The sequence below is a fragment of the Carcharodon carcharias genome, chromosome 14, assembly GCF_017639515.1.
Source record: "Carcharodon carcharias isolate sCarCar2 chromosome 14, sCarCar2.pri, whole genome shotgun sequence".
Classification (NCBI taxonomy): domain Eukaryota; kingdom Metazoa; phylum Chordata; class Chondrichthyes; order Lamniformes; family Lamnidae; genus Carcharodon; species Carcharodon carcharias.
In genome coordinates, this window is record NC_054480.1 from 41949355 (window position 1) to 41976750 (window position 27396).

The 27396-nt window shown below is 42.6% G+C and overlaps 1 protein-coding gene across 9 annotated transcripts in view; it reads left to right on the forward strand.

Annotated features, from left to right (window-relative positions):
- Window positions 1-27396, forward strand: part of LOC121286930 (extracellular sulfatase Sulf-2-like) — a 369814-nt gene that overhangs the window by 253485 nt on the left and 88933 nt on the right. For all 9 annotated transcript variants that reach the window (XM_041204225.1, XM_041204226.1, XM_041204227.1 and 6 more), the window contains one exon: window positions 15467-15618. In XM_041204225.1, the coding sequence (XP_041060159.1) occupies window positions 15467-15618 (152 nt within the window). The remainder of the gene's footprint in view (window positions 1-15466; window positions 15619-27396) is intronic.

Genomic DNA, 27396 nt, shown 5'->3' on the forward strand with positions numbered 1-27396 from the left:
GTCAGGGCCAATAATGTCACTGAATGGCTGCAGGCACTTTGAGCTGGGAGGGTGAACAGCGATTGGCCATGATCCATATGGGTATTAGCAACATAGATAGAAAGAGGGATGAGGTAGATTTTAGGGAGTTAAGCTAGCAAGCAGCGCATTAAAGGTAGTAATCACTGGATTATTCCCAGTGCTGGTGAGTATAAAATAGAAGGATACAGCAGATAAATGCATGGCTGGAAAGATGGTACAGGAGGGATAGCTTAGATTCCTGGGACATTGGGACTGGTTCTGGGGTAAATGGGACCTCTATATAGGCCGATGGGCTGCACCTGAACAGAGCCAAGTTCAATATCCCTGTGGGGAGACTTGCTAGTGCTGTTTGGGGAGGGTTGGAGGGGTGTGATGGGAGTGACATTATATTAACTTATCAGCAAGATGGGAACTAGGAGGTAACATTAGAGAAGAAAAACAAGGTGCACAAAGAATTTCGAGAGACAGCTGGCACTAGACTAAGAAATAGTAAGGTATTAGGCAGGGTCAGTGTAAGAAGGAATGTAATATGATCTAAATTAGCTTTACAGTGCATGTATGCGAATGCACAGAGAAAATAGGTTGGTGAGCTACAGGCATTGATAGTCATATAGAAATATAATGTCATATGACTTGAAGTCTGTCTCAAAAAAAGGGCAGGACTAGAGTACTAAATGTTCCTGGATACAAGGTGTTTAGTAAAGATAGGGAAGGAAAGGATGGAGGATGGATTGCAGTATTAATTAAGGAGAATATTACAGAACTGGAGAGAGAGGATGTCTTAGACTGGTCAAGGACAGAATCTATTTGGTAAGAGTTAAGAATAAATAGAGGTGCATTTACACTACTTGGTGTATTCAAATCCAATTAATGAGACAGATAGGAACAAATTTGCAAGGAAATTACAGAGAGCTGCAAAAACTATATAGCAATTATAATGGGGAAATTTAAATAACCTAATAGAGACTGGAATAGTAGTAGTGTGAAGACAGAGAGGAGAAGAGTTTCTGAAGAGTGTTTGGGAGAATTTTCTACATCAATATGTTTTTGGCCCAACAAAGAAAGAAGCATTGCTGGATCTGGTTCTGGGAAAAGAGTTGAAAGGAGCAAATCAAGTGGTATGTTTAGGAAATCCTGATCATGGTATGTTAAGGTTTAGGTTAGCAATGGAAAAAGGCAAGGAGCAATCCAGACTAAAAATAGTCAATTGGGGGAGGGCCAATTTCAATGGGGTACAAACAGATCTGGCCCAGGAAAATTAGAATCCAAGGTTGCATGTAAATCTGTATTTGAGCAATGGGCTACCTTTAAAGAAGAGATACTTCAGATACAGCTGAGATAAATTCCATGGGGAAATGTTAGGACAAATAAAGTTAGAGTTCCATGGGTTGACAAAAAAAGATAGAGAGTGAGATGAAGCAGTGAAGGGGTATGTTTAACAGATGTCAAGTTAATAATAGTACTGAGACCCATGCTGAACACAGGAAGTTCAGAGGGGAAGTGAAAAAAGCAATAAAAACAGCAAAAAGAGAGCATGAGAAGAGAATGGCAGCCAACATAAAAGGGAATCCAAAAGCCTGGTATAGCAATATAAATAGTAAAAGGGTGGGAAAAGGAGGATTGGGGCTGATTAGGGACCTAAAAGGAAATTTACGCTTGGAGGCAGAGAGCATGGCTAAGGTATTATATGTGTACTTTGCATCTGATTTTACCAAAGAAGAAGTTGCTGTCAAAGTCACAGTGAAAGAGGAGGTAATTGAGATATTAGGTACGCTAAAAATTGATCAAGAGGAGGTATTGGAGAGCTTGTAAGTCACCAGGACTGGATGTGGCGCATCTGAGGATGCTGAGAGAAGCAAGGGTAGGATTTGCAGAGGCTCTGGTCATGATCTTCCAACCCTCCTTAGGCAGTGGGGTGCTGCCAGAGAACTGGAGAATTGCAAAAGTTACACCCTTGTTCAAAAAAGGGTGTAAGGATATGCCCAGCAAATACAGGCCAAACCTTTTAACCATGATGGTAGGAAAGCATTTCTAAATGATAATACGGAACAATATTAATGGTCACTTGGACAAAGGTAGATTCATTAATTAAGGAAAGCTGGCATGCATTTTTTAAGGGCAAATTATATTTTTAAGAACAGAGCACGGCAAGAGATAGTTCTATGTACAGCCTTATGCCAAGTCTGTATTGCACATAGTTGATATAATGCTCAATAAAAGGCAGAGTTTACCAACACCTTGCCTCCAACAATATCTATAAGTCCAGATCATAAACAATTCCATCTAAGACCCGCAATGATGAAAGGGGAGGTTATGGCCTAGTGGTATTGTTGCTAGACTAGTAATCCAGAGACACAAGTTAATGCTCTGGGTCTGCAGCAGGTGTTAAGGGAAAGGCACACTTGACCTCATCCTGACCAATCCTTCTGCCACAGATGCATCTGTCCAGGAGTGACCAGCGCACAGTCGTTGTGGAGACAAAGACCTGCCTTCACATTGAGGATACCCTCCTATCGTGCTCTGTGGCACTACCACCGTGCTAAATGGGATAGATTTCGAACAGATCTAGCAACTCAAGACTGGGCCTCCATGAGGTGCTGTGGTCCATCAGCAGCAGCAGAATTGTACTCAAACACAATCTGTAACCTCATGGCCTGTCATATCCCCCAATCTACCATTACCATCAGGCCAGGGGATCAACCCTGGTTCAACTGAGAGTGCAGGAGGGCATGGCAGGAGCAGCACCAAATGAGGTGTCAACCTGGTGAAGTAACACAGGACTGCTTGCATGCCAAACAGCATAAGCAGCAAGTGATAGACAGGGCTAAGCGATCCCACAACCAACGGATCAGATCTAAGCTCTGCAGTCCTACCGCATCCAATCGTGAATAGTGGTGGACAATTAAACAGCTCACTGGAGGAGGAGGCTGCACAAATACCTCCATCCTCAATGATGGAGGAGCCCAGCACATCAGTGCAAAAGTTAAGGCATTTGCTACAATCTTCAGCCAGAAGTGCCAAGTGGATGATCTATCTCGGCCTCCTCCAGAGGTCTCCAGCATCACATGTGCCAGTCTTCAGCCAATTCGTTTTACTCCATGTCATATCAAGAAATGGCTGAAGGCACTGGATACTGCAAAGTTTATGAGTCCTGACAATATTCCGGCAGTAGTACTGAAGACTTGTGCTCCAGAACTTGCCGCGCCCCTAGCCAAGCTGTTCCAGTACAGCTACAACACTGGCATCTACCCGGCTATGTGGAAAATTGTTCAGGTATGCAAAAAGCAGGACAAATCCAACCCAGCCAATTACTGTCCCATCAGTCTACTCTCACTCATCAGTAAAGTAATTGAAGGAGTCAGCAACAGTGCTATCAAGCAGCACTTGCTTAGCAATAACCTGCTCACTGGCACCCAGTTTGGGTTCTGCTAGGGCCACTCAGTTCCTGACCTCATTACAGCTTTGGTTCAAACACGGACTAAAGAGCTGAACTCCCAAGGCAAGGTGAGAATGACTGTGTTTGACATCAAGGGAACATTTGACAGAGTGGCGCATCAAGGAGCACTAATAAAACTGGAGTCAATGGGAATCAGGGGGAAAACTCTCCACTGGTTGGAGTCAAACCTGGCACAAAGGAAGATGGTTGTGGTTATTGGAGTTCAGTTATCTCAGCTCCAGGACATCACTGCAGGAGTTCCTCAGGGTGCTGTCCTCAGCCGAACCATCTTCAGCTGCTTCATCAATGACCTTCCTTCCTTCATAATGTCAGAAGTGGGGATGTTCGCTGATGATTGCACAATGTTCAGCACCACTCATGACTCCTCAAATACTGAAGCAGTCCATGTGCGAATGCAGCAATATCTGGAAAAATCCAGGCTTGGGCTGACATGTGGCAAGTAACATTCGCACCACACAAGTGTCAGGCAATGACCATCTCCAGCATTATTTTAAGACCAGATCATAAACACCTCATCTAAGACCCACAACAATGATAAGAGAATATATGAGATTTGCTATGTTGAAACTGGAAGATTTTCATTATAATGAGATTAAAGAGAAACTATATCTGTTTTCACTAGAACAGAGCAGGTTAAAAAGAGGTACTATGTGTACAAAGTTATGATTTTGACAAGGGAAATAGGATATAACTATTTCCACTGGCCAATGATTTGGAACTGGAGGGTAAATTCCCTCATCTATAGAACAAAAGGAAAGGTAGGAGAGATTTTTACAAGAATAGTTGAATTTTACCAGCCATTTGAGGATAGGCTGAAAGACAGGAAGGGTGGCAATATGGCATGGGAAGGCATCAGATGGTGTGGCCAACATCTTTCTGCCACCATGACATTGTTCCAGCAGCGGAAAAGATAGCAGATGAACCACCTGCCCGGAGCTCAATTGAGCCACTTAAGTGGGGGGGCGGGGGGGTGGGTGGGGGTGGTTGGTGGTGACCATTGCCACATGGGGGTAAAGTTGGTCACTCACTCCTTAACCCAGGAGTTTTCCCCGGCAGCAATAGCCACCGCCCCTGCCACAGTGGTGCTGCCTGTTGTTCTCGGTCAGGAATGAAGGTCTTCTTATGGTATGAGTGCAGATTTTTACTGGCTCTTTGTCTGGTATCTGCTTGTTCCTGTGATGATGTTGCCTCTTCGGGGAATTTCACGGCCGTGGCATGTGTTGCTGCTATGGTAATTGTTGCTGCTTATCTGTTCCTTCTGTCAGGGAATGGTTGATCTTTTAGGCATTCTGTAATCTCACTAGTGGTCGTTGACATCAGCTTGTCCAACTGTCTTAATAGTAGTTGACAGTGATGAGATACTCAATTTCAAAGAGGGTGGAGAGGTCTACTCCAAGCTTCATTCATGATGTGTTTGGGATGTCATGGGTCATGACTGGGTCTTTAGCTTGCTTGGCTTGATGTTCATTACAAGCATTGCACTGGCTGATGTGGTCCTTAATCTCATTGCTCATGTTGGGCCATTAGAGCACTGCCCTTGCCGTCCGCAGACTAGACTTGATTCTTTGATGGCTTGGGATGGATGCACTTCAGTATCTCTTTGCTCATCTCCTGAAGGATGATGACTCTAGTTGCTTTATATCCCAAGATGCCATCTTAGGCAATCATTTCAGTCCTCCCTGCACTCCAATCATCAAGCCCTGCCTGACTGCCCCCTGCTATTTCTTACCCCACTTGCTCCATGTTCCAAATGGTGAATGAAATGGCTCCTGCTCTCAAGCCTTTATAGACCAAAGATTTCATCAGAGGTCACATGACTATGGCAAGCCACATTGCACAAAGGCACTTTTCCAACATCCTCCTTTTCATAAAAAGAAAAATACAACCTGCATACTCTATCATTTGCAGTTGCAGGTCAGGCACACATATGTCTACAATGAAAATCATTACACATGCGCACAAAACTGGTAGTTTTAGGCTGACCCACTTTTTGTCTATCCTACACATCCATTGCACACACAATCTTTAAAGCATTTAGGTCTTCTTATGGTATGAGTGCAGATTTTTACTGGCTCTTTGGTATCTGCTCGTTCCTGTGATGATGTTGCCTCTTTGGGGAATTTCACGGCCGTGGCATGTGTTGCTGCTGTGGTAATTGTTGCTGCTTATCTGTTCCTTCTGTCAGGGAATGGTTGATCTTTTAGGCATTCTGTAATCTCACTAGTGGTCGTTGACATCAGCTTGTCCAACTGTCTTAATAGTAGTTGACAGTGACGAGATACACAGTTTCAAAGAGAGTGGAGAGGTCTACTCCAAGCTTCATTCATGATGTGTTTGGGATGTCATGAGTCGTGACTGGGTCTTTAGCTTGCTTGGCTTGATGTTCATTACAAGCATTGCACTGACTGATGTGGTCCTTAATCTCATTGCTCATGTTGGGCCATTAGAGCACTGCCCTTGCCTTCCTCAGACTAGACTTGATTCTTTGATGGCTTGGGATGGATGCACTTCAGTATCTCTTTGCTCATCTCCTGAAGGATGATGACTCTAGTTGCTTTATATCCCAAGATGCCATCTTGGGCAATCATTTCACCTCTGTATGTCCAATACTGTTTTATAGCAACAGGCGTGTTCTTGATGGTTTCAGGCCATCCCTTCATTCCTGCCCCCTGCAGCACCTCATTATGTAGCTTGCTTGATTTGAGCAAGATGCTTGTCTGTCTAATTTGTCTCTGCTGGGTTGATAGCTTCCAGAGCATGTTGTGCTGTTGGTTCTGGGTGAATCTGGAAAATTTCACACTGTGTACTAGCATTATCAATTTTTTCAAAGGGGCTACAGCTCTCAACAGTATGTCAGCAATGTACATCTGCTTCCCCTGCTTATACTTCACTTTCAAATGTTATCTCTGCAAATGAAGTAACATCCTTTGCAGACATTTTGGTGCAGATAGAAGTGGTTTGAGGAAGATGCTTTGAAGTGGCTTGTGGTCAAACTCTAACATCACTTTGTCTCTCCTGAACAGGAGTTGATTTAAATGCTCATAAGCAAAGACAATAGTCAGGCATTCTTTCTCCATCTGTGCATAGCATCATTCAGTTTACATTAACACTCTGGAGGCAAACATAACTGCTTGTCCTTGCTGCAAGAGAGTTACTCCAAGTCCTGTCTTGCTGGCTTAACACTGCAGTGTGACCTTATCATTAACATCATAGTCCTCCAGCACTGGCATTGTCATCACTAGTTGTTTAATGTGAGTAAAAGCTGCTTCTTGTTCTCTGCACCAATACCACTGAACATCATTTGCAGTGAGCTTTTGTAGAGGTTTACATTCAGATGACAAATTGAGCAAGAACTTTGCTAGATAGTTTATAAATCGTTGCACTGCCTTGGTTGCTGCATCTCTGCTCCTGCTGTCACCTTATCAGGATCAGAGTGAACTCCTTTTGCTGTCTGTACATGACCTATGTACTGGATTTCAGTCATGTTCGGTTGCAGTTTCTTCTTATTCAGTTTCAGATTCATCTGGCAAGCTCTCCCTAGCAGTCTCACTAAATTCTGATCATGGTCTGTGATGGCTTCTTCCATCATATCTCTACATCTATAGACTAACAGATCATCCATGGTCGCTCCCACTCCTTTGAAGATCATTGACTATCTCATGCTGTGAGTGTTGATATATTTTCAGAGTAGTGGGAATGCCAAATGGCAACCATCTGTACTTCCCAAATGGTGTCCAGAATGTAGTCAGGAAACTGCTGCTTTCATCCAACTTCACTTGCCAGTATCCATCCTCTGCATCTAGGGTAGTAAACACCTTTGCCTTGGCAAGTTGTGGCAAAATTTCTTCAGTGATTGGCATGGGGTAGTGAGACCTCTTCAAAGCTTTTTTCAGGTCCTTTGGATCTATACGCACTCACAGCTTTCCAGGTTTTCACTGCTACCATGCTGCTAATCCAGTCTCTGAGAATCACCACTTTCTTGATTACTTCCATCTTTTCAAGCTCCTCTGTCTTGTCTGCAGGCTAGACTTGCGGGCAGCTGGAACTCTCCTCAGAAGATGCTGAGCGGGTCTCGTGCTCTCGTCTACTTCAAGATGACATTCACCAGAAAGACATCCAAGACCTGTGAAAACGTCTTTGTGCCATGCAAAACACTACAAACCTCTTCTGGGGTAAATGGAGGGTTACCAGTCTAAGCTTTTGACTTGTTTCCGCTGAGATGAGGGGATTTCCTTTAGTGTCTACCATTTGGAACTACAGATCTTTCTTTCCATTGCATTGGGCTCTCAGCTTAGTTTTTCCACTTAGGAAAGCATCATTCCATCATATAGCCTCAATTTTACCTTCATTTTTGGGTCACCATCTTGAGCAGCTTCAGAAAGGCCTGTGGAGCTCATGATGTTGGATGTAGTACAACGTCTATCTGACACTTCATATTAACCTGATGCTCTCCTTCTGCAGTCATCATCACAGACCATTTTTTTCCTTGAGATTTGACAATGCCAACCAGTTCTAGAGTGTTGGTTGATTCGTCAGAATCATCGTCCGACATCGCTCCAGCAACCATTTTTTATAGGCTTGCTTTTCTTCCTTCCAGCAAAACTCTTGCATGCAAAGTGACTTGGCTTCTTGCGGTTAGAGGACTGCTTTCTCCGTGCTGGACATGCTTCCTTTTCTTTTGCGTGGTATCTTTTATAATATTTACAACCTGTACCCAGGCCTTGATCTTTTTGCTGGCCCTCCTGTAAATATTTCTTCCTTTTCTCCATTGTCTTACACTTGTAAGCACTGGGCTGCCTCTCAGCATAGTGCAAAGCCTCATCAGTTCCCCCATCAATCTTCTCCAACTGGTAAATAACGACCTCAGAGCTTCTGCACATGTCAATAACTTTCTTGCAAGTGAAGTTCTCTTCTACTGGCTGTCATACTTTCACAGTGGGATTTTTTGTTCTTAAGACAGTCCTATCTCTGATCAGATCATCCTTTGATTGCTTAAACTCACAAGATTCTGGTAGATAACTCAGTGCAGTCACATACAGACAAATATTCTCCCTCTCTTCCTGAGCTCTGGTGCTGGCCATGAAATGCTCATAAATAATGTTAGCATAGGGTTCAAAGTGAGTCTTCAAGGCCTCCAAAATTTCACAAGACTGGTTTTTCAGCTTCTCACTGAGGTCTAGAATGCAATACAGCTTGTAGCACTCTTTCCCCAGCACTGATAACATAGTCATTATCTTTTTCATTCAGGTTTCTTGTCTAACTCTGTGGCAATTTCACAGTTCTACCACTAAGACTGGAAAAGTTTCCAATTTATTTTTAGGAGATGGTAATGGAATATTTAAAACAATAATGATTCACCTAGTGATCGATGTCCTGTGCAAAGATGCAGACTGAAGTTTTAATTATTCACGCTGTCTCTTACTGCAGCTGGCTCCCTTACAGCTATCAAAATCTGCTGAATTTCAGCTGAATATTCCTGACACCACGTGCCAAGTGTTGGTGAAATGGTTTCTGCTCTTGAGCTTTTATATGCCAAGGATGACACCCATTTTGTGGGTGCATGCGTTCAATGTGCGCTCATCCTGCAGCCCCGGCAATGGCCACCACCAGCAATGGCGATGCTGAGTGTGCTGAGCTGCTGGTCCACTGAACCATAAGCTTTTGGGGGCTAGCCACCCTCCTTAATAGGGACAGCAGTCCCAGTTGAAGCCACTTAATTGGTGTTGTAAAGAAAATGCGGCTCTAGGTTCCATTGTCTGCCAAAGGGGGATGGTTGCCTCCTGTTTTCGGCCCCAACGGTGGAAGTTCTGTCTGCTCAGAAAAATTCTGGCCTAAAAGTTGTTAGAACACAAATACTTTAGCAGCAAGAAGCGGTGAAAGCAGAATCCATAATAGATTTTAAAGGGTAAGTGGCTGAGTATTTCAGAAAGAAAAATTTAAATGGTAAGGGAAAAGGCCATGTTAATGGCACTAAATCGGTATCTCTTTCAGAAAGTCAGTCGAGAACAATAGCCTAACATCCTACCCTGCTGTAAAATTCTATGCCTGTTTGTTTTTTAAAATTACACACCACCTGTAGTTTTAATGGAATTAGGGTCAGGGCTCCATCTCTAATCAAGAGTCTGTTTCCAATTAAGTTATTCGCAAAACCCACAGTTAATTTTTGGCATGCACATGAAAACACTTAGACTGCATTTTGAAATTGACCAGTGAGATCTGGTGTGCGCCACATATCAAAACAGGTCCACAATACACATCTTGCCTAACAGCCAGAAATTTTCACTTCAGCACATCAAATAAGATTGGCGTTCAGTTCATACAAAAGCTAATGCTAATGATATCTTCTGTGCATTACTGCTTCCATTCAACCATACCATATAACATCACCCTTCAAAATATTGAAAATAATTTAATATATGGTCTGGGATTCAAAATGGGTAACTATTTTGAGAGCTACAGAAAAATAAGGCACTCTCAGGTGAAATTCCTCAGAAATATAAAACAAACTGTGTGCCTTTGCTTAACTAGAAACAAATTAGTTTCCAATGAGAGTAGGGTTTTAAACTGGCTTTGTCCACTCTATAGCCATAAGGGGATTGAACCTAATAGTTTTACATTATTTTGTCAAGCAGTAACCCCAAGTGTGCATGCAGTTTTAGGAATTTCGGGCTCCCAGGGTTGACATTTTTTTTAATATTCATCTCACACAGCATGATACTGAAGCAAGCCCGAATATTATCATTTATTAACTTATTGATATCCAACCTAGTTGTCTCATTATGATTTTGACCTTTAATGCAAAACTACTAAAGTATATCTGCCATTCTACTGTTCATTTTCTTTCTGTTTTATGATTTTAACCACTTTCATTTCAAAATAATATATCCTAGATTGAATAGTCAATAACTTGTCTTTAACATCTAGGCCCCACCTGGTGGATACAGTGAGCCATTTAATTCTCCATTCAGTTCAGCGGGACTGTAATTTCCCGCTGGGTGGTAGGGGTCATAAAATCCTGGCTCTAATTTTGGATGCTTTTACTAACCTAATTTGCTCTACTTTCTGGTATCACCAGCTGTGTTGAAGCAATGTGGCTCAAATGTGTCCATATGTGTCTCCAGTATTGGGGTTGGTGGGGGATGAGGGTGCTGGGGGTGGGGGGGATGGGTGGGGAGGTGGTGGTGGTGTGGGAGGGTGTGGGAGAGGGAGAAAAATTGGATTGGGAGCTGTTGTATTGATGGTTCTCCAATCACCAGAAGTTCCAGCTTTATTCCACCTGAAATGACAGCACACATTGAACACGCCCTATTCAATGATCTTACTGAATGGTGGAGCAGGCTCGAGGGGCCAAATGGTCTACTCCTGTTCCTATGTCTTATGTTCTTACGCACCCTACTCCCTCATACGTTAAAACAGAAATTCTTTGTAAAGGTGTCATAGCTCTAAGCAATAAAAAAGTCTCTGGTTTGGTCCGACTACTCCCTTCAGTACTCCACTGAAGTGTCAGCCAAGATTACGTGTTCAAGTCTCTGGAATGGAGCTTGAAGACACAACCTCCATCTTAGAGAGGAGACTACTAACGCTGAGCCAAGAGTAACGCCCTAATGTCAAGTGCCATGGTTGATGCATTATCTGCTTACACTAAAATTATGATTCATTGCTGGGGCTGTAAATGTTAAACATTCAGGATTTGAAGAGTAAAGATGGGCTACCTCTCATTTGATGATGTATTGATGTTCACACCTCATATTTTCCGTCCTCTGCAGAGATGCTGAATGGGGATGAGGCACTTCTCTCAGAATAGGAGGAGAGATTGCTGTGCAAATCAGACAGGGGCTGAATTTCCATGAGCACTCATACTGGAAATCTGCTTGTCTCTGCCCTCCAGCACCAGCCCTTCCAGACTACACAAGGTTAGGGGATGGCACCCAACTTGCTTGGAACTGATGGACGCCTGCATAACTACAAGCACATTTTGTGCACCCATTTAGCCCAATCTGCCAGGAAATTGGTATTCTTGGTCAGTCCAGACTGGGGAGTCTATGGCCCCCTTCACCTCCCAAAACACAGAATTGGCTTCCAACAATAACCCATTGTAAACAGGTCAAATCTACAAATAAACATTTTTTTTAAAAAAGCTCCCTTTACAATCCTGGCCAGGAACCCACTCCAGCCCACAGCTCCCTTCCACCCAGTGGTTATGAATCAGTCTATTGGGAGCCTGTGGATGTCTCTGCTCCCTGGCCGCACCAACCACTAACCATATAAAAGATCCTTGTGAGGCCCAGGCATGAGAGTACCTAATGTAAAAAGTCCCCAAACTACAACTCTCAAACAAAAACAGAATTACCTGGAAAAACTCAGCAGGTCTGGCAGCATCGGCGGAGAAGAAAAGAGTTGACGTTTCGAGTCTTCATGACCCTTCGACAGAACTTGAGTTCGAGTCCAAGAAAGAGTTGAAATATAAGCTAGTTTAAGGTGTGTGTGGGGGGCGGAGAGATAGAGAGAGAGAGAGGTGGGGGGGGTGGGGGTGTGGTTGTAGGGACAAACAAGCAGTGATAGAAGCAGATCATCAAAAGATGTCAACGACAATAGTACAATAGAACACATAGGTGTTAAAGTTAAAGTTGGTGATATTATCTAAACGAATGTGCTAATTAAGAATGGATGGTAGGGCACTCAAGGTATAGCTCTAGTGGGGTTTTTTTTAAATAATGGAAATAGGTGGGAAAAGGAAAATTTTTATAATTTATTGGAAAAAAAAGGAAGGGGGAAACAGAAAGGGGGTGGGGATGGGGGAGGGAGCTCACGACCTAAAGTTGTTGAATTCAATATTCAGTCCGGAAGGCTGTAAAGTGCCTAGTCGGAAGGTGAGGTGTTGTTCCTCCAGTTTGCGTTGGGCTTCACTGGAACAATGCAGCAAGCCAAGGACAGACATGTGGGCAAGAGAGCAGGGTGGAGTGTTAAAATGGCAAGCGACAGGGAGGTTTGGGTCATTCTTGCGGACAGACTGCAGGTGTTCTGCAAAGCGGTCGCCCAGTTTACGTTTGGTCTCTCCAATGTAGAGGAGACCACATTGGGAGCAACGAATGCAGTAGACTAAGTTGGGGGAAATGCAAGTGAAATGCTGCTTCACTTGAAAGGAGTGTTTGGGTCCTTGGACGGTGAGGAGAGAGGAAGTGAAGGGGCAGGTGTTGCACCTTTTGCGTGGGCATGGGGTGGTGCCATAGGAGGGGGTTGAGGAGTAGGGGTGATGGAGGAGTGGACCAGGGTGTCCCGGAGGGAGCGATCCCTATGGAATGCCGATAAGGGGGGGTGAAGGGAAGATGTGTTTGGTGGTGGCATCATGCTGGAGTTGGCGGAAATGGCGGAGGATGATCCTTTGAATGCGGAGGCTGGTGGGGTGATAAGTGAGGACAAGGGGGACCCTATCATGTTTCTGGGAGGGAGGAGAAGGCGTGAGGGCTGATGCGCAGGAGATGGGCCGGACACGGTTGAGGGCCCTGTCAACGACCGTGGGTGGAAAACCTCGGTTAAGGAAGAAGGAGGACATGTCAGAGGAACTGTTTTTGAATGTAGCATCATCGGAACAGATGCGACGGAGGTGAAGGAACTGAGAGAATGGGATGGAGTCCTTACAGGAAGCGGGGTGTGAGGAGCTGTAGTCGAGATAGCTGTGGGAGTCGGTGGGTTTGTAATGGATATTGGTGGACAGTCTATCACCAGAGATTGAGACAGAGAGGTCAAGGAAGGGAAGGGAAGTGTCAGAGATGGACCACGTGAAAATGATGGAGGGGTGGAGATTGGAAGCAAAATTAATAAATTTTTCCAAGTCCCGACGAGAGCATGAAGCGGCACCGAAGTAATCATCGATGTACCGGAGAAAGAGTTGTGGAAGGGGGCCGGAGTAGGACTGCAACAAGGAATGTTCCACATACCCCATAAAGAGACAGGCATAGCTGGGGCCCATGCGGGTACCCATAGCCACACCTTTTATTTGGAGGAATTGAGAGGAGTTGAAGGAGAAATTGTTCAGCGTGAGAACAAGTTCAGCCAGACAGAGGAGAGTAGTGGTGGATGGGGATTGGTCGGGCCTCTGTTCGAGGAAGAAGCTAAGGGCCCTCAGACCATCCTGGTGGGGGCTGGAGGTGTAGAGGGATTGGACGTCCATGGTGAAGAGGAAGCGGTTGGGGCCAGGGAACTGGAAATTGTTGATGTGACGTAAGGTGTCAGAGGAATCACGGATGTAGGTGGGAAGGGACTGGACAAGGGGAGAGAGAAGGGAGTCAAGATAACGAGAAATGAGTTCTGTGGGGTAGGAGCAAGCTGAGACGATCGGTCTACCGGGGCAGTTCTGTTTGTGGATTTTGGGTAGGAGATAGAAGTGGGCCGTCCGAGGTTGGGCGACTATCAGGTTGGAAGCTGTGGGAGGGAGATCCCCAGAGGAGATGAGGTCAGTGACAGTCCTGGAAACAATGGCTTGATGTTCAGTGGTGGGGTCATGGTCCAGGGAGAGGTAGGAGGAAGTGTCTGCGAATTGACGCTCAGCCTCCGCGAGGTAGAGGTCAGTTAGCCAGACAACAACAGCACCCCCCTTGTCAGCGGGTTTGATGACAATGTCAGGGTTGGACCTGAGAGAATGGAGTGCAGTAAGTTCAGAGAGAGACAGGTTAGAATGGGTGAGAGGAGCAGAGAAATTGAGACGACTAATGTCGCGCCGACAGTTCTCAATGAAAAGATCGAGAGAAGGTAAGAATCCAGAGGGAGGGGTCCAGGTGGAGGGAGAATATTGGAGATGGGTAAAAGGATCCGTTGAACTGGGAGAGGACTCCTGCCCAAAGAAGTGAGCCCAGGAGACGAAGACGGCGGAAGAAGAGTTCAGTATCATGCCGAGCCCGAAATTCATTGAGGTGAGGGCGTAAGGGTATGAAACTAAGTCCTTTGCTGAGCACTGAACGTTCAGCATCGGAGAGGGGAAGGTCAGGGGGTATAGTGAATACACGGCTGGGGTTGGGATTTGAAGAAAGGGTGGGGACAGAGGGACAGGCAGGGGTGGAGGGTCCTAGATGGGTGTTGGTGTCGATGAGTTGTTGGAGCTTGCGTTCCTTAGCGCTTGAGAGAAAGAGAAAAAGTTTCTTGTTGAGGCGTCGGATGAGCCGAAGGATAAAATGAAACTGGGGGCACGCGCAGCTTTGAAAAAGGGTACGGCGGTGCTGCTGGAGGGAGAGGTCGAGTGTGTTCATATGGCGGCGCATGGCACTGAGTGTGGATTTCAGAATGTGACGGGAACAGCAGTCCGAGAAACGTTTTATGTCCCGGAGATACCTGTAATCCTGGGTGGGTTCGAAACATGAGGGGTGGAATTTCAGTTGAAATCCACGTGGGGTAAGTCAGAGACGGAGACAGTCACTGAGAAAGGAGATATGGCTGTGAAAGCGGGTTTTAGTAAACACCTTGTCAAACACCAGGAGGGAAATGGAAAGCAAGGAAGGTGAGCAAGACAACAGAGAGATACGGAAATCTTGTCGCAGAGAGGAACAGAACTTCTTCAAGGAGTAGGCATTTCTTGAAGAGCAGTGGCAGTCAATTAAACACAGAGATAAAAACAAAAAAACTGCGGATGCTGGAAATCCAACTCTACAACTCTCAAGGCCATTTAGAAATTAGACCCTTTGTCTTGGCCCTAGAATGGTTTACAGCCATTCCAGCAAATCCTACTAAATTTACACCAGACTATGCCAGATCAACCACAGAATTTCTGCTCTACTAGGTCATCCGCAGACATCTCCTAGCAGCTGGTTACCATGTAACATTAACAGAGTCTTGGGAACAACTCATGACCTCAAGCTAATAATGCAGTTCTATGAAAATAGACTGATCAGCAACCTACAGTTTGCTAATCTGTTAATGGGAGCTGTTGAATACAGCAAGTTAAATGCACAGCTGCTTGAAACTGATGATATTTAATTTCCTCCTTTTGTATTACAGCTTTCTTTGGAAAGTATCTGAATGAGTACAATGGCAGCTACATTCCACCTGGTTGGCGTGAGTGGGTTGGATTAGTAAAGAATTCTCGGTTTTACAATTACACACTCAATAGAAATGGTGTAAAGGAGAAGCATGGATTTGACTACTCAAAGGTACTTGTTTATTGCATTTTTGTAGTGTTCAAGCAACGGCTCACAGGCCATGATCAGCTCAATTATGCACTTGGTATAAAATTTATAGTTCTGCTAAATTGTTACTTAAAGTTGCTGTATCCCATTTACCTGTCATTTTACTGATTGTGAGTTTCTGTTTTTTTTTCATTTAATTAATTCTATCTTGAAAGTTGTTAAAAGTACCATATAGCTTACAGCACTTAATATTTCAAGCTAGATTCTCAACAGATACTGGAGTTAATGTCAGTTTTTGAAAATGAGCTGAATTTCACATGTAGGTCACTGCAGATACAGTACCTTCACACTGCACATGCAGAACATACACAGAAACACTAAGTCACCACAGAGATCTAAGAGGCAAAGTTCAGCATTGAGAAAGTAAATATTCATGAGTGAAATTCTCAGTGAAATTGGAGTGATGGGTGGAATGATGTTTTTCTTGCTCTGAATTTTTTTATATTTTTCTCAAAATGCTCCAACTCCCTTTAAATCATGCCTTTCTATTCAAATATATAAATCATGAAATTCCTCCTTTCTAGTGGGAAATGAACCCCTCCATCTGGATAGTTGGGAGGAAATCAGTTACAGTAAGTCCTCACATAACGTTGTGGTTGCGTTCCTGAAAATCTCAACTTTAAGTGAAATGACTTGAAGTGAATCATAGGTTTCCATAGAACTTAAGGTTAACGCCAGAGTTAGATTCCTTCAAACAAATATCACCCAAAAAAACCAATGCACAAGTTGAAATACTGTACCATACATGTGCAGCAATGTACATTCCTAGCTGGAATAGCTTGCAAAATGAAATAAATCACTGAATATACCAGAAATACTATTAAAATAACATTGAATCACCCAAACAAGACCTAAGTATCATAGCTTCTTTGTCTCAGCCACAGCACGCCTGAATATCAGCTTAACTATTTGCTTGCTTTCCTTTCCCACTCTGTCTCTCTCTCCCTCTCCTTTTCCACCCTCTTTCTCTCTCTCTCTCTTTTTCCATTCTCTGTTCCCCTCCCACACCTTTCCAACCCTATCTTTCTCCCCCTCCTATCCCACTCTATCTTTCTGTCTCTCCTATCCCACTCTGCCTTTCTGTCTCTCTCTCCTTTCCCACTGTCTCGCTCCATTCCCTCTCCCTAGCCAACTCTCAGCCTGCACCAGGGCCCAGAGCCTGGAACCCTCTCCAACAGTCTGCAGCGGGTCAAGTCCCTGTCCTGGGCCACTGATTGAGCCGAGGCAGGGAGGGGTTGGCACCATGGACTGAGCTGGGGGTCCTGTACCCTCCAACCAACCAACACCTTCCCCATCCCTGGGTTACTCACACTTCTCAGGCTCCCTGCCCTGCACTCCTGCTCCTGGATCTCAGGCCTCGTTCTCCCCCCACAGCTCTGATGACAGCGGCAGTGGCTCTGGCATCAGGACATGGTGGCCACCATCCCAGAGTGCAGTGTTGGGGGCAGAGGGGGATGGGGGTGGGGGGTCAGGTGTGCAGAGTGCAAACAATGTTAAAGCATAAATGGCAACATAAATTGGAAAATCAATCCCTAAAGAATAAACAATGTTAAAACGAAATTACTTGAAGTGGAGCAAATTAAAGCGAGGACTTACTGTACATCCAATCTCCATCCTTTTGTAGATTTTAAACTGGATTGGAAGGGGAGATGGACACCCTGTAATAACCATCACCCTGATCACAGAAAGAGGCTTGACTGGCAGAATGATTTCCATTGGAATCGTTTTCATTTTCAGTCTCATTGTTCCCACTGAAATGTATTCCTACGTGAAGCCGGTATAATTGCTTGCTAGGATCTGGTCCTGCTGCAAATCTACAAAGATCAGTTTTCTTGCACAGAACAATCAATTTGCCATTAGGAAACCAGCAAATAGAAAATGAGAGATTAAAAACAAATTAAGACCTTATACAGCTGTCCTAGTTACATTGCAGCAAGTTGCTGCAGAAATTTACATCCCACCAGTGTTGAAGTGCCCAGTTGTACCAAAAATGTCTCAAGCATTCACTGTAAAATTGATAGTGCCTCTGACTCTGACTTTTGGTATGGGGCAGACAGAAATTCTGTTCTGCCCTAGTTATAACCCTAAAACCCTCCTGAAGAACTTCAGCACCAAACTGTTTAAACAATTGAAGCAGGTAAATGCAAATATTCAATTTTAACTAAGTGCCTCAGCATGACGGTGAGATGAAATTAAATGGCTCCGTGTTATATTTAGAAAACAGCATGAGGAATTCATACTTGAAGCGTAATGTCTATATACATTTCACAAAACAACTAAGTGAAATTTAAGTAATTAACTGCCCAACAAATTTTCTTGCTTTAGTCATCTAAGCTGGGCTCTTTTCCTTATTCACATTAGAACTGCTGACACTGAGCTATAAATGTATTTGTAGTTATTCAGTGACCCCATTATTAAGGAGAAAATTTAAAAATAAACTGAAATGGGATCAGTGCACCAAAATTTGTAAGTGTTACTGTCCCACCTCCAATCGTGTGGTAGTTTTCTCTGAATACAGTGGGACCTCATTATTACAAAATTCTTCCTCAAATTCTACAAAAGACCAGCTGGAAATAATGCCTGCTTTGTATCCCGCTTTACATCTCATAATTATTAAGACGCCATGAATTTCCCATATAAAATAATAGTCAGGAATGTTATTTATTTTTCCAGACAGGAGTGACCTGTGTGTTTATCACAAGTGAAGTCAAAATTATATTTTCCTTTCAACATAAATTCTTCCATTTATTGTTTGCTTTCCCTCTTCACTTGAGCATGCTTTTCCATGACTTACTTGTCTAATTACTGCTGTCAGTCTGTGTAATGTTGACAAAATCGGCTGATAGCACCATAAGATTGGAAACAGCAGTACTGCACAAAGCCAAATTTCTTGGCAATTGATCGAGAGATGCAAGAACATTTTGGATAAAAGTTTACCTACATTATTTAAATATGATGTTTTAACCCAAGAGGCAACCTTAATTTGTTAGGAGAAAAATAAAAATCTGTTAGGCACTTCTCTCATTTGCAAATTCATAAACTCAAAGTAATGAACATTTTTGTATCATATATATGCACAACACTTTCTCAGCACATTTGTATATACAGCTTAGACAGTGTTACAGTTTCTCTTTGCTGCGCAGAAAGACTTCTCAAATAAAGTTAAACCTTTTTCCATATGTCTGCCACCCGTTGAAAACAATGGTAATCCTGTTTTTGCTTTATTTTTCACCACTTTTGAAGCTGCTGATGTTTAGACTTAAGAACAGTAGCACTAGTGGCCTTGGTAACTGCGTGTTTTATAGTTAATGAAGAAGTTATCTTTTTAAAAAATTACTGAAATGAAAAAAAAGACACTGAAACTTGGTCCAAGACACCAGAGAACATGCTGAGGAAACCCATGGAATCAGATTTGGATGAAAAGACAATTTTAACAGTTAAAATTACCATGCAGTAAGACCATAAGACATAGGAGCAGAAATTAGGCCATTCAGCCCATTAAAGTCTGCTCCGCCATTCAATCATGGCTGATAAGTTTCTCAATCCCATTCTCCCGCCTTCTCCCCGTAACCTTTGATCCCCTTACCAATCAAGAACCTATCTATCTCGGTCTTAAATATACTCAATGATCTGGCCTCTACAGCCTTTTGTGGCAATGAATTCCATAGATTCACCACTCTCTGGCTAAAGAAGTTTCTCCTCATCTCTGTTCTAAAAGATCTTCCCTTTATTCTGAGGCTGTGCCCTCGGGTCCTACTATCTCCTACTAATGGAAACTTCTTCCCCATGTCCACTCTATCCAGGCCTTTCAGTATTCTGTGAGTTTCAGTCAGATCTCTCCTCATCCTTCTAAACTCCATCGAGTATAGACCCAGAGTCCTCAAACGTTCCTCATATGTTAAGCCTTTCATTCCTGGGATCATTCTCGTGAACCTCCTCTGGACCCTCTTCAGGGCCAGCACATCATTCCTGAGATACGGGGCCCAAAATTGCTACAATATTCTAAATTGATCTGACCAGAGCCTTATTAAAGCCTCAGCAGCACATCCCTACTTTTATATTCTAGTCCTCTCGAAATAAATGCCATTACATTTGCCTTCCTAACTATGGACTCAACCTGCAAGTTAACCTTAAAAGAATCCTGGACTAGGACTCCCAAGTCCCTTTGCACTCCAGATTTCTGAATTCTCTCCCCATTTAGAAAATAGTCTACGCCTCTATTCTTCCTACCAAGGTGCATGACCTCACACTTGCCCATGTTGTATTCCATCTGCCACTTCTTTGCCCATTCTCCTAACCTGTCCAAATCCTTCTGCAGCTTCCCCACCTCCTCGATACTACCTGTCTCTCCACCTATCTTTGTATCATCTGCAAACTTAGCCAGGATGCCCTCAGTTCCTTCATCTAGATCATTAATGTATAAAGTGAAAAGTTGTGTTCCCAACACTGACCCCTGCAGAACTCCACTAGTCACCGGCTGCCATCCTGAGAAGGACCCCCTTATCCCCACTCTCTGCCTCCTCCCAGACAGCCAATCTTCTATCCATGCTAGTACCTTGCCTCTAACACCATGGGCTCTTATCTTACTGAGCAGCCTCCTGTGCAGCCTCTTGTCAAAGGCCTTCTGGAAGTCCAAGTAAATAACATCCATTGGCTCTCCTTTGTCTAACCTACTCATTACCTCCTCAAAGAATTCTAACAGATTTGTCAGGCAAATGCAGTTAATGCATTCATGGGATTGTTGGGTGAAAATAGCTGCTGCTATTCAATATTCTTATTATAAATGTAGGAAAATACGGAGGAACTTATAGTTGGCCACATTTACAGTCCAAGTTGTAGATCTCATGATTGCAGGAAAACCGTGGTCCAATATCAACCATGGAGCATCCAGGGAACAGAATCCTCAAGTCACTCTTCTCCTATTGGTTATTTCTGTCATATATACAGAATACCACAGTAAAAATGATTGTTTTTACAAATTTTGGTGTGCATGCCTGTGTCTGAATACATATGTTTGACTATAGGTATTTACTGAAGTTATTCAAAATATATAAAGATTAACATTGTACCACAAACTGGTAGATATAGAGTTCAGACCACATCTGACAGTAGCTATATTGTGACCATGCAATTGACTGTCAGGTAGCGCATGCATGTATTTCTTAATCTTACTCGATCACAGAGGGTAATGTCTGCTTCTGCAGAACATTAAAGACTCAGTGCTAAATTAATTAAGTACCAAGACTTCCAACAGATGGCCTGAAGACTTTACAAACCTGACTTCACATTGGGCTGGGGTTATATTCCACATGGTATGTAACCCAAGCAATAGCCTCCTGAAAGGCATTTTGCACACTTGAGTTTTATGCACTCAGGAGTCAAATCAGAGCCTGACCATTGAGAGTTATATTGATGTTTGTTGCTGAGATGTGCCTAATACCGCAACTATGACAGTAGCAGTATAACTCTAGTCTTGTCCTATGTGGCATTACAGCTTACGACTACTTCAGCCGCAACTTAATTTGTACTGCAGATTTTCAGAACCACAGTGGGTGTGTAGAAAAATGATTAATGCCCTACATTTCAGCACTAAAATATAGGTCAGTGAAAGTAACTGCTGCATTATTTAGCACAATTGCATGCACAGTCCTTTTAAAAATCTGGGGAAAAACATGCACATGGTTGGCATCTTCAGTTCAAATTAACTATTAGGATAAGACAGCATAGCTGAACTATTTAAGTGATGTCTTTAAAGGTGCATGCATTCATGAAGAAGGTATTTAATTAACCTGATTACTTTATTGATACAACCAGTGGTGTATATTTATAAGCAAAAGTTTTCACAATATTATTTGCTGGACAAGGTTGTCTTTCATTTACAGTTTTCTCATCTAGTTGATGTGTTGGGAGTAAAATGAAAACAATAAACTAAATTACAGTTTATCTCCTAAAACTTGATCATTAGTTTTCTTCATCTAGTTGGCACCCTTTGGAAACTTCATATATAAATGAATACATATGACACTCAGCTCTAACATTTGTTTTATTCATTTACGTCACTGGCAAGGCTAGCGTTTATTGCCTATGTCAATACAACTGAGTGGCTTGATAAGATATTTCAGAAGACAGTTAAATGTCAGCCAAATTGCTGTGGTTCTGGAGACACAGACTTAGTAAGCACTGTTGTATGTTAGTTTTGACTGGCTAAGGAACGTTAGTGGAGACATAGCATTGTCTGAACTATAACTGTTTATTGGATGAACATAACTATTTACAGATGTACAAGACTAGGTGTTACTCAGTCTGAGTCATGAGCATTTTCCTTTTAGACCCCAGGTCATGTGACTCTAACTTACACCATGATGTGGGCAGTACTGTTTCTCCAGCCCCATTCATTCAACCTTAAGCCTGAACACCCTTATACTACAGTCCTCCCCCAAATCTTTTTCAAAATATCTTTTACATTTATACCCCTTCTCCCACCAAGTCTCTGACTTCATAGGTTTAATCAAACTGGAGACTTTACAACTCTTCTTGATTATGTCCTTGTGAGGCTTGGAAGATCAGTTATCCCCCCTTGGACTCTTAGCTTTGACTCGGTTGGTCTTCAGTAAGAGTTGCAGTGCCATTTGGACTGTCAATATCTGGTTCTCCCAAATGTATAATGGAAGGTTCTCTTATCTGGATCTAGACTTGATCCTTTTTTTCCTCTCCTTGCTGTTGTACCTCTCTCGATCCATTATTTCTCTCTCATGGTTGGATTTTGTGGGTTTATTCCTTTCTCTATATTTACTATATTCTCTATCCTTGTTTGTTGAGTTGACTCTAACTAGCCAGGGTTTGCTAGCCACAGTTCTTTATTGTACTGTTAGATTTGCTCCTGTATCCAGGAGCAAAATTGAAATTAGTAATGTGTCTATTTAACACAAATGTTCACATTCTAAAAAGTATATCCTGGAATTTTGATCTCGTCTTTTTGCTAAGACTCCACGATTTCATTAGTCTTGTGTGCGAAGATTCTCTCATGATCCTCTGTGTATCTAGGGGTTTTAGTTCCGCATATCCTTCCAAAGTGTCCCAACCTTTAACAATGAAAACATTGTGCAGTACTTGCAGGACCCTGTTTGCGCCTGTGAGGCTTTTTGGTGCCATAGCGCTGGCATAGTTTAATGGTGTCTTGAGCTTTTGTTCCAGAATGTCTTTTTTGCCTCGGAGTGTCTTTGGCATTCTTTTGTTTAATAAGCTGCACCGTCATTGGGGGATTTCTAAACCAAGGTTTGTCTTCACCTTTTACTATGACTCTATTGTGCTGACAGACCTCTGATTGTCTGACTAACTGTATCACCTTCTTCAAAGTTAAGTCTTCTTTGGATTGTAGGAGGGCAGAAAGTTACCCCGACTATGGTGCGGTCTCGTATCATCTCAGATTTAAGATCATCATATTCACAACCTTTAACCAGTTGGTACAGGTCATTGATAAAGGTATCTAATGGCTAACCAGGTTTCTGGACATTTTTGTTAAGCTTGGCTCATTCTAATACCTTGTTATTCCATAGGTTAAAGTAATTATCAAAAGCTTTTATGACCTCTTCGAATTTGTCTGATGTTTCATTAATGCCTTGTTTTTTTTTTATTCTTTCATTGGATGTAGTCATCACTGGTGAGGCCAGCATTTATCGCCCATCCCTAATTGCCCCTGAGAAGTCTTTCTATCACAACATCAGCAATGGCTCCAATAGAGTACAATAATGTATTGACTTGTTCAGTCTCTGACTTATTGTTTAATCCGATGCAATTCTGAACCTTAAAAATCTCTTTCCCCAAACTGCCCAATTCCATATCTGATCTGCCCCTTCCATGTGCCCAAATCAGTCTGGCAAAGTGAACTTAGAATTTTAAGCTCCTAGGAAGTTTGCCTGGAATTTTTAAACTTCTTTTGTAATGTTGGAATTTTCCCAGACTGATCAGGCTTTTTCTGATACATGCTACAATTGCTCACCCTCTTTGATAGTCATTCCTAAACTTTGCAAAATTTTGAAACTAGTCTCAGTTTCAGTTCACAGCTTTCCTCCTGTTGGGGAATCAATTTCAGCAGGCAATTTTTTTTTTCAATTGATCCCACATGTTCACTACATGTAATGGCGCTGACCTTGGATTAAGGCTGCAGGGTATATTGATCCATGCTCATTGAAATTGAATTTCTCCCAGTGCTTCTTGCTTATTGCATCATTAAACTGAAGATTTTGAAGCCTTTTTCATGGTTTGCTCACCCTTTCTCGATTGTTGCCAGGTTCTTGACTGCTGCTGGATCAAAATTTTTTACGGACCACCACGTGCTGTGGTGTAGCCTTTTCTAAGTTAATTTCTTGTCTGCTTCTCAGCCTCCAGATCTCCTATGGAGCTCTCCTGGCAATGTTTAACTGTCTTATGGAAGTCTTCAGTTTTAGTGCCTTTTTTTCAGGACAGACTTCCAAACTTTGCTAAAGTTGCTTTTTTAAGATTTTGGGGTCCTTCACTGCTGCCACCATGTTGTATGTTGGTTTTGGCTGGATAAGGAACAGCAGCCGAGACATTGATATGTCTGAAAAGTAACTGCTTATTGGATGAATATAACTATTTACAGGATATACAAGACTAGGTGTTACTCACTCTGAATCATAAATTTTCCTTCTAAGCTCCTAGTCATTCTTGTACATCATCATGTGGGCAGAATTGCTTCTCCAGTCCCACACATTAACTCTTTCAGCCCTGAACACCCTAATACTACAAGGATATTAGATTTCCTTCCCTAAAGGACATCAGTGAACCTGTTTTTTTAGGACAATCCAGTAGTTGTATGGTCACCATTATTGATACCAGCTTTATTCCAGATTTAGTTGATGAACTATTCCCCAGCTCATGGGATTTGAGCTCATGTCTCCAGATCCTTAGTCCAGGCTGCTGAATTACTAATCCAGTAACATAACCACTATGCTACCGTGCCCCTCCACTATCTTTCTCAACACCTACCCTGCTTCTGTACTATTAGCTTGGAAGAACCTGAACTTGTCCCAGCCATAAACTTTGTACTCTTGCCCCTAACTCCACCTACCCCCTCAACCATTATCTTAGGTGAACCAAACCATCACCCCTTGCTTGAACAGCTTTAGTTTTCAAATCCGAAATGTTCTTCCTTGTGTTTAAATAACTTCATGGTCCCGCTCCTCCCTATCTCTGTAACCATCTTTATCCTTATCCCCATACCCTCCAGGCCTCTGACTTTGACAACTTATATATTCCACTTGGCTTTACTCCACCATTGGCCATGATTTCACTGTTGAGTCCCACATTCTAGAATTCTATCCCTAAATCTCTCTGTCTCGCCACCACCTCCTCCTCTTCTAAGAAATTTGTCAAAACCCAGCTATTGACCAAACTATTAGTCAGCCTTCTCAATAGCTTCGCTTTCGATCAATATCCATTTTCTGATAATACCCCTGTGAAGTACCTTGGGATATTTTTCTTCATTAAAGGTGTATGAATGCAAGTTATTGTTGTTTAGATGGTAATGACTGATGCTTGAAATATTGGAAGGACTAATGGAAGAAAATTTTTCAAAAGCAAAATAAATAATTTAGCCGTTGTTTACCCTACTAACATCTACCAGGTTATTTTTCTGGGTTAAATACCTTGCTAACACTGTCAGTTTTTATTTTCACTTGGTTAAATACTTTTCTAACTGCCACGTTTTTTCAAGTCGTCAACATTATGAGATTGTAAACTTGATATTTCAGAATGACACAATGTGTTTGATTTCTTGCAAGGATACATTTTTTGTTAATTGAACAGCTGCAAAACCAGGAGTTAATTCCAATGAATTCCATGATAAGTTTGAAAGTGACATATTCCAATCACAAACATGAATCTTAAACCTAAACAAAGCCAATTACATAGGTGTGAGAGGTGAACTGGCTAAGGTTAATTGGGTAAATTGACTAAAAGGTATGGATGTAAATGAACAGTGGGAAACATTTAAAGAAACAGTTCAAAATATTCAACAAAAATACATTCCATTGAAAAACAAAAACTCAACAAAAAAGACCCATCCGTAGCTCACTCAGGAAGTTAAGGACAGTATTAGATTAAAAGAAGAGGTTTACAATGTTGCAAAAAAAAACAATAGCAAGTCTGAGAATTAGAGTGTTTTAGAAACCAGCAGAGGCCACTAAAAAGTCGATAAAAAGGGAAACACGAGAATATGAGAGTAAACTAGCCAGGAATATATAAACAGATTGTAAGAGCTTTTATAAGTATATAAAGAGGAAGAGAGTAGCTAAAGTAAACATTAGCCCCTCAGAAGCAGAGACAGGAGAAGTTATCATGGAGAATGAGGAAATAGCATGTTGAATATTTTTTGTATGTCTTCACAGTAGATGACATAAGTTTCATACCAGAAATCAACAGTATCCTGGGGGCTAAAAAGATTGAGGAAATTAATATCAGCAGAGAAAAAGTATTGGCCAAACTTGAAGGATTCAAATCTGACCAATGGCCTACACCCTAGGGCTCTAAAAGAGATAGCTGCAGAGATAGTGGGTGTGCTGGCTATGATTTTCCAAAATTCCTTAAATTTGGCCCCAGTCCCATTTAATGGAAGTTGGCATATGTTACACCACTTTTCAAGAAAGGAGGGAGCGTGAAAACGGTGAACTACAGGCCGGTTAGCCTCACATTAATTGTTGGGATAATGCTGCTTATTAAGCAAGTCTTGACAACGCACTTAGAAAAGCATAGGATGATTAGAACAAGTCAAATGATTTTACTAAAGGGAAATGCTGTTTGACAGATTTATTGGTGATTTTTGAGGATGTAACTAGTAGGGTAGATAAAGGGGAACCAGTAGTTGTAGTAGATCTGGATTTCCAAAAGGCATTTGTTAAGGTGCCATACAAAAGTTTAATTGGCAAGATAAGACCTCATGGAGTTGGGGCAGTATTTTGGGAGGATTGGTTAATGGGTAGAAAGCAGAGAATGGGCATAAACTGAGCTTTTTTAAGTTGGCAGGCTGTGAATAGTGGAGTGCTGCAAGGATCAGTGCTGGGGCCTCAACTATTTACAAGCTATATTAGACTTAGATGAAGAGACAGAGAGTAATGTATCAAATTTTGGTACCAATCTAGGTAGGAAGGTAAGCTGTGGGGAGGACACAGAGGCTGCAAAGAGATATAGGCAGGTTAAGTGAGTGGGCAACAAGATGGCAGATGGAGTATAATGTGGGGAATTGTGAAGTTATTCATTTTGCTCATAAGAATAGAAAAGCAGAATATTGTTTTAAAAATTGTGAAACTTGTAAGTGTTGATGTTCGAAGAGACCTGACTGTGCTTGTACAAGGAATGCAGAAAGTTAGCATACAGGTGCAACAAGCAGTTAAGAAGGCAAGTGGGGGTTGCAAAATTCTAGTTAACCTTTTAAACCATCCCAGCCCGCCACACCTACCTCCCCCTCCAAAATCCTGTGCAGCTGCGACTGATAAATAGCCACATTTGCAGCCTCAGGCTGCCCTCTGGAGGGGTTCCTTCACGATGGCACTCTGGCAGCTGTGGCCAGTTCTACTGAAGAAATGTTATAAGATTCGAAAGGGTGTCTCCATCTTCAGGCGGCCCCTCTCCATCTTACATCCAGTAGCTCCCACCTCTGGTGGTGGGGCTGCCACTTTCTCAGTACTGGAGGGCCTCCTATTGGCCTTCCACTCTCTGGAGCCC